The 8,393-nt window shown below is 34.3% G+C and overlaps 1 protein-coding gene across 8 annotated transcripts in view; it reads right to left on the reverse strand.

Annotated features, from left to right (window-relative positions):
- ELP4 (elongator acetyltransferase complex subunit 4) overlaps window positions 1–8,393 on the reverse strand; it is a 268,164-nt gene that overhangs the window by 193,099 nt on the left and 66,672 nt on the right. For all 8 annotated transcript variants that reach the window (XM_025213344.1, XM_025213342.1, XM_025213337.1 and 5 more), the window contains one exon: window positions 3,724–3,855. In XM_025213344.1, coding sequence (XP_025069129.1) covers window positions 3,724–3,765 — 42 coding nt within the window. In that variant the 5' untranslated portion in view covers window positions 3,766–3,855. The remainder of the gene's footprint in view (window positions 1–3,723; window positions 3,856–8,393) is intronic.

Genomic DNA, 8,393 nt, shown 5'->3' on the forward strand with positions numbered 1-8,393 from the left:
GTGTTTTGAAAAAAAGGCTTCTAAGGTTCTAAAAAGATTTTTTTTAAAGCAACATGCAGTCTTGTTATATTTAGACATATAAATGTTGATACACGGTGTACAACCCTATTGAATATAGTGTCATTTTAGTTATCTGTCTGCAGACAGCTATGCCAGATATTTTCATAATTTTTATTTAGTGCTTTAGATTGTACAAATGTGCTAAAAAAGTCCAAATGAACTAGAACTAGCCATTTGAGTAATCTCCATGTAATACTTTGGTATTAACAGATACACGAATACTAGGCTTAGTTAGCAGTCTGAGAATTAAAAATATAACTGGTATAAAGGATAGAAAAAGAATAAAACTTTGTTTTAAGAAAAAAATCCTTTCCATAAATAATAGATGAGTTCTAAAAGTAGTTAGCACACTTATAAGAAATTTTTTAACCCTCTAAAATTAAAGCCCCTCTAGCAAATGTATTTTAAATTTTAAAATAAGACTGATCAAAAACTATCACATTTTAAAAATGCAAAGTATAAAGTTATTTAGTATAAGGATTCTGAAAGCAATTTAAACAGGGGCTGTTCTTTGGCCTATAATCTATCCTTTATCCGGATTACAGATCAGAATGTTTTTACTGCAATCTCTGCCAGAGCTCATCTTTTTATTGTGTACTCTCAAGCCCCCTTAATGTTTTAGAAAGGCCTTGACTAACTGAACTTTGATCTGATGTCTTCATTGAGAAAAGCTCCAGGTTGCCTATTTTGGATGCAAATCCTCACTGAGACCCAATAGAATTTAGTAAAGACAGCAAAAAAGAAGAAACAAGAAGTTTCCAGGATCCTCTTTGAGAATCCTGGGGAACATTAGTGTCCTTAATCCACCCTGCTGCATGGATTAAGGTTGGTGATAACCTCTCTTGATTCAAAAGAATGAACACAGTGCCTACAAACTGGGTGGAGACTCGGATTTGGCTATAATAAAACACCATGCAATAAAAGCTCCGTCTATGTCAGAAGCCTATGAATAGGCCTCAATGTACCACATTCCCAGGCTTAGTAGGGAAGCTTGCAAAAAGCCTACCTGAATCAAGTAAGCATGTATAATCTGTCTTCGCAGAATGGCCATGGAGAGTGCAAAACAGACTTTTCATCCCTCTTAAATTTGAGTTGATAAGTTTATTACTAGATTGTAGGTTCAAGCTTGTTCTTCCTTGGATTCCTATGAGCTAGTCTGCACAAGGAGAAATGCACTAAATTGTCAGTGAGCAGAGTGTGCTTTTATGCTACCGTCTGCTGTTAATGTTTCTAATTGCAATACTAATGTGCTAGAAATCTCAGATTTAGGATGAATCAAGGCAGAAAATTGATTTCATGCTGTGACAGTTTATATATTGCCCCAAGAACACAAGCAGTTCATTCAAAAAAAAAAAAAAAAAAGCGGGGTGGAGTGGGGGGGCAGGGTGAAGAGAGAGAGGGGGAGAGGGAGGGAGAACCCCCCCCCCCCCACATTAGACCTTTTCACAATGCAAGCTAGGCTGTACCTAGTATTTTTAGTGAGAAGTATAAATTATTTTATACTCTTACTACAGGCAGAGGTACCACTTAAACTTAGCATGATCAGTACGCAAGCAGGCAACTACGTATAAATCTACAGTATATTTATGATGTGCTGAATATTTGTATGCTGATTTTTATGCATGCAATGTGTACTATTCAAGACACGATTATTAATTTAGAATGATATATAACTTGAAATAGTTATTAGCTGGTTAAGCATGTATGTAAAGTTTTCGGGAAGGGAAGTGAATAAAAGCCATTTCTAGTAACAAAAATCGCTTTGGTCACTTAAAAGTAAATCTAAATTAGCTAACAAAAATAATAAAAAAGACAACTTTTACACAGCATTTGTGTTTCACATAAAAATCATGTTGAACGGACAAAAAATTCAACTGACATGTTTGGAGCTCTTAAAAGGATAGCTTATGCTTTCTAGCCTTTGTAACCTAATCTACTCTAATTTTGCAAATATTTATAGATTAAAAATTTAAATACAATCAGTTTAAAAACTAGATCTAGTTAGAAAGTAAATTTGGGGGGTTTTTTTAGTTTTATTTAAGTTTCTTTTGATAGAAATTTTTAACCAGTCAACACACATCAATCAAAGTTGAAGCACTTAATTAAAAGCTATTACCACATATATTAGAACCATCCTAGAGGCTGACATACTACATCAGTTAATGCTTCCAACTAGCCAATTACTGAAAAAATAGCATAATTACATAAAAATTCATTCAACCGACCATCAAATATTTCTGTTCTCTGATGTAATCAAAATATATTAATTTGCTAGCATTTTTTAAACTGTATTTTTATTTTTTCATTGATTAAGTATTTAAAGAAATGCTATTTTTCAGAAAATTATAGTACATGCATCTTAGGGAATTATCACCAAATGTTTAAGAAAACAATGATGTTAATGAGGGAATCATCCCTTGTAATGTTGGACAGTTGGTCTACACTAAACTGTTATTCGTCTATAGGCTCTACAACTTTCAATATCCAAGTTCAGTTTGCTGTAAGCAAGAAGTGCATTCTGCTCTACTTAAATATCATCTTACTAGACAGAATAATGTAGGATGGACATATGCCTATTTCAAGTTATGGTTGATATAACTCTAAGACTTCTTATGTTAAAGTAATGGTAATGAATTAGTTTTACATCAATGTATAAATAAAATTAGTTTTACTTAAAAAAAAATAAAACTGTATTTTGTGATGGTTTAGAATGGCACAGCTAGCTCCATATTAATAAAATTGATGAGATTTATGAGATCACCCTGGAGGCTGTTTGATTTGGCATGTCACCATATATAAGTATTCCCTGACACAAATTTATAGCCATGTCTGTGCAATTTCACAGAAAACCAAACATGCCAAGCCTTATAAGATCATTTTGTCACATTCCAATTATATTTTTAAGAATATGACTGAACTTACTAGGCAGTCATGGCTACATCTAAATCAGCATGTATAAAATACTTAAGCCTAACTGCATGGACAAAACAAGTTGGCTGTTGGGTGCAGTACAGGATGCTATTAAGCTCTGATTGCATTATTAGACTAAACGAAAAAGTAACCAGCCTAAGGAAAAACATAACTCACAAAATACTAACAGCTGTTAACTCTGAAGAAGTAACCAGTGGGCTTGTTTCTTACATACTGCCTTCACAATGATTAGTTTCTAGCGACACTGAAGCTGATATGATCTCAAGTGCTTACTTTACTTATTACGCACATGGATAAGCAAGTCAACAGCTTGTTTTAATACAGTACTTTCACTGGAGGGATCTAATAAGTGCTGTTCATTAAACCTATATAAATCATCAATGTATACCTAAGCCTAGACAAATACTTAATATAAGTAAGAGACAAATTTACCTAGATTAAGAAACTATGCTGTGATATTCTTGAATTAAATCAAAAGGCCCTTGGTGCTTTAATATTTTAACTTGATTTTCTTTACAAATTATTGTTAAACAAGATGGGATTTCATGCAAAAAATGTTTGACTTCGATTCTCATCTCTCTGTATCTTTGATAATCAAGAAACACATGATAGTACCACAGTCTCTTAGCAATTCTGTGGTTTGGGTTCTAGTGATATATATTTAAAGAACAAGTGAATTTTAACCTTTATCTAACATTATAGGAAAATCATCATAAAATACTATTTAATTACCTCCATTTTTGGTAAATTCTGGTAACGCCAGGCGATCTTCATGTAGTCCTGAGATTCTTTAGATTTAAAAACTGCTTCTTCTTCATTCACTTCATTTTTGTAGATATCATCAAGCAGAGGTGCTGGAAGCTCCTAAATATACAGAGTAGAACAATATCATTGCAGTTAGAGTAGCCAAGCTGTTAAGAATGTATTTTTTCAAAGTAACTAGTAGAATCATTTTAATAAAAAGGTATAGCTGTAAAATATTTGTTTAAAACAAAATTATTAGTACATATTGCAAAATACAAATAATTTTGAACTATAAAATTATGGCTACTTATTATGATGAAAAGGTATTGTACTAGACTTTTACATCGGGATAAAAAATAGGAGTTACAACATATGGCCTGCATCTTCCTTTCCTACACCACAAAAGGCAAAGAACACTAAGTCCTCAGATTACTGATGCTCAATTCAAAGAAGAAATAAAACCTATTCAAGAAGGAAGATGTAAATATAAACTTTAAATTTATTAAATTTGCTAATACAAGCCTTTCTGTTTCAGAGGTGTGGTGTTAGTCATAGATGCAGTTAAAGGCTCAATGAGGTCGCAACACTAACTTTGCTATGGGTACAGAGCAGCAAGTCTCCACCGATCCTTTAAGTTGTGCTATGGAGTACCGCACAATATTAGCACTGTTCTGTGTGCAAACACATCCATGTCATTCATAGTATAAACCTAGAGATTTCAAATAGATCCATAGGGTAAAAAAACCCTTCTGACCTGTTGTGGTCGTTCCGAGTTATATGCAGCAGAATAATTGCTCTGTTATATTTATATAAACAAAAAGTGAGTGAAAACTGAAAGCTGGTGTTTTCCAAAGGATGCCTTGTGTCTAAGAAGGTTGATAACCATTGGTCTAGGGTACTTACTCTAATTCTAACCAGTTTATATTTTTCACCATAAAGCTAAGTTAGGCCATCTCTAGTTCTGATGGAAGACAGCTTATTCCCATGCAACCTGCTTTCTCTCCACTGTACCAAGCTGACATTGAGTACACTTCCCAAAGTCCCACTCTCTCCCTGCTGCCCACCTGTGCAAACTGGAGGACATCACAACTTGGGAGGACATCACAGCTCCCATCACAGCTTCTCCTATTAAACTTTACATTTTGAGCTATTTTTTTAAATACCTTTAAAATGTCATAGATTTACATTTTAATAAAATTAAAGCAAAAGCATTTAATAGGGGAAGCACTAGATAGTGATGTTGAGAAGTAAACAAAGAACTTAGTTTAAAAGAGACCTGAGCAACACTTTTGCACTGTCTTGGGTGTTAGGATGAGGAAACCTGTTCCAATTGGATGGAACACCTAGAATACATAACCTAACCCACAGAAACAGCTGTATACCATCAGAACAAGGGGTGGCCTAATTTAGCTTTATGGTGAGAAGTTAACTGGTTAGAATTAGAGTAAGTACTTCTACTTAAAAAAGGTAGAGAACAATTCTAAGAATTAGGCATTATTATTATAATATTATAGTTAAAAGTGAATTAAAAATATCTGGTATATTAATTGACCAGTTTATGGTCCTACCAACTACATACTTCACATACTGATATACAGGCAATGCAGAGATCAGCAAAAAGTTAAACACTTCTGTTCTACTGAGAGACATTTATACAAGTGCAATTTTTGTTATCTTTATTTTCATTCACAATACAAAACTAAAATCTATGACATAACTAAAAAATGAAAGCAGTTTCAATTTCACAGCAATTTTTGTAGTAGTATGATGTGCACCTTCAGATATCAAATTCCACAAACAATGAGAAACCTGTTAAGATTTTTAGGAAAGCTGAATAATTAAAACAATTCACATTGTTTTATACATCAGCACTCTAGAAAGACATACATTTAATCTCCAAAAAATCAAGGGAATGAACAGTTTGTTTTCTCTTGTTACAACTTAACTGAAAAAATCTGTAAACAGATGCACTATATTTTTTGCCCAAATATTTGATAAATTAATTTGGACCAGATTTAATCAGCATTTTAAAATTTAATCAAAATGTTTAAATTAAAAAATCCCAAAGAATGAAATTAAAGACAAGTTTAAATCGCTCCTCCCTACCCACTCAAATGAGTTTCTACCTAATTAATATAATATAATAAAAATGTTCAATATTATGATCAAGAAATGAAAAACTTAAGGATGAAAGTGAAACCTCAACTTTAGCCCCTCATCTGCAGACAGCTTTGTTTATATGAGCATGTTATTTTCTCAAAAATTGTAATTTTATATACAATGCAGAGCATTGTACCGGCAATGCATTTTTTTCATATTTTCACTACCTTAATGATCAAAATCAAAATAATCTGATACAGGTTTAACAGATTTTGTATAAAGCACTATACATGTGATTATAAAGGGGTATACTTTAAACTATGGAACGTATTTCGTTTGAGAAAAATGCTTCTCTAAGCAATGTTTTATTTAAGCATTCTCAGTCAAACACATTTGGGGCTTGACTGCTCTTGCTGACGTCACAGAAAGATCTATTATTGACAACAGTGGTGGCTAAGAGAGTGGAATTGGCCACTTTAAAGTGTATTTTTGTGTTTATTGGCTCTTACATGGAAATCCCGCTAACTCTAGTTTTCAACTTTTTTTTGGCTCAAGGCATCCCTAGGAAAATGCCGGCTCTTAATTTTCACTTGTTTTTTGGCTACAGAAAGACAACAACAGGTCAGAATGTTTTTGACACTGTGGATTCCTCTTTGAAATCTCTGGGTTTAAGTCTTACAAATGTAACTTCACATGAATAAAAATAAAATGAATGTAAGTTAATATTAAAAGCGTTTCCACGTTGTATTAAACAGACATATTATATTTTGGGAAATGTAGAAAAAAAGCTTTTCCAAAAGTTTAATCACTTTTAATCACAAGCAGAGAATAAGCATACAAACTTTGAACACAAGAATGAAAGTTTGTCACACATGGGAGAAACTGAAAACATTTAAGTTCTTATCAACATCCTGAGGCAAGTGTAACTAACAGTTAACTGTAAGTTAACAGAACGCATTCTACAATTATACCAGCATGTTACATATGTATGCAGCCACAGATTCTTTGGATTTATTTCTAAGTTTTAAATAGAAAATATTTTCTACATAATTAAAGAGATACTCCCCTTGGGAATACTATTTGGAATATTCAACGTATTGATGATTACCATCCACTCAAGTTGTCCTCGTTACACCAGAAGAAAGCTACATTTTTTCAAGCTAAGACTTACTGGTGACATCGTGAACTTGGAATGTTGTTACATAGTAAACACATTTAAAAATGTTTGTTTGCTTTTAACAAGTGATTCACAGGCTTTTGTGGCACTTGTTTGTGACACTGATGATCTGGGACAGATCATTTTTAGTATAAATCCTATGTAAGCCTTCAACAAACTCCCATTGTTGACACTGTTTGATCTTACCTCTAATACAGTTAAAGGCAAATCTGTTTTGACCAGCTAACACTGTAATATGAATAGGCAATCAATATATCATTTGTAATGATAAAATTTCAAGAGAAGAGGTGCCATATCATATCATTCATCTTTTATATAGTTAGAAAGATGGCACTCTCCATAAAAAAACCTATTCAAATGTTTTCTCCCTTAGAAACACTAGAACTATTTTAGTCACGCTTCTCAGTCTTCAAAAATTAACAAATTGATAAATCCTTTACTTTAAAGATGGGAATGTTTATCTTTATATGTCTTGTGAGGAATATGACTTAGGAGAAGCATAAGGCTCTGTGAAGGCCATCCATTTTGCAGACAAGGTTCCTCGGGTGAATTTGATATCTTTTATTAGACCAACCCAAATGGTTGGAGAATAGTTATTAAGCAAGCTTTTGGGTTCAAAAACCCTTCGTCAGGCTCAGGAAGCTGCAGCAGTTGGTGTGTGCTCTTCCTGGATGGAATGAAAAGTAAACAAGCCAGGGGCTGGGCTGGGCTGGGCTGGGGAGTCAGTTGCCAGGCAGATTATAATGTATCAAAAATCCAATGTCTATGTTTAGTCCCTGATCTCTAGTATCCAGCAGGTTGATAAAATGGAGTTCATAGGCTCGTCTCTGGGATATGTTGTGTAAATTTCCCTTGAGGATCAGGACTGAGAGACTGGAGAGAGAGTGGCCCTCCTGTGAGAAATGTGCCCCCACCGGTAATTGAGTGTTTCTGTCTTTGATGGATTTCCGGTGTGCATTCATTCTGGTGCGCAGTTGTTGTCTGGTCTCTCCTACATATCTTCCATCAGGGCATTTGGTGCATTGGATGAGGTATACTACATTCCTGGAGGTGCAGCTGTAAGATCCTGGGATGCTGGTGGCTCTGTTGTGGGGTGTAGTAATAGTGGAGGTGGTGGAGATGTGGGGGCAGGTTTTGCATTTCTTGTCATGGCACGGTCTGGATCCACGTGAAGATACCACGTGAAGAACTGCTGCAGTACAGAAGAAAAACACCCACAAATCGCACACCGCTGGTTATGACCTATCACCCATCCCTTGAACCTGTATGGAAAATCCTCAAAAAAATTGCAACCTATATTAGAAAAAGACCCTATTCTTAAAAAGATCTTCCCAGAGCCACCCATCCTAGCCTTCAGACAAGCACTGAACCTCGCCAACCT

This window comes from Alligator sinensis, unplaced genomic scaffold (genome assembly GCF_000455745.1).
Source record: "Alligator sinensis unplaced genomic scaffold, ASM45574v1 scaffold439_1, whole genome shotgun sequence".
NCBI classification, from domain to species: domain Eukaryota; kingdom Metazoa; phylum Chordata; order Crocodylia; family Alligatoridae; genus Alligator; species Alligator sinensis.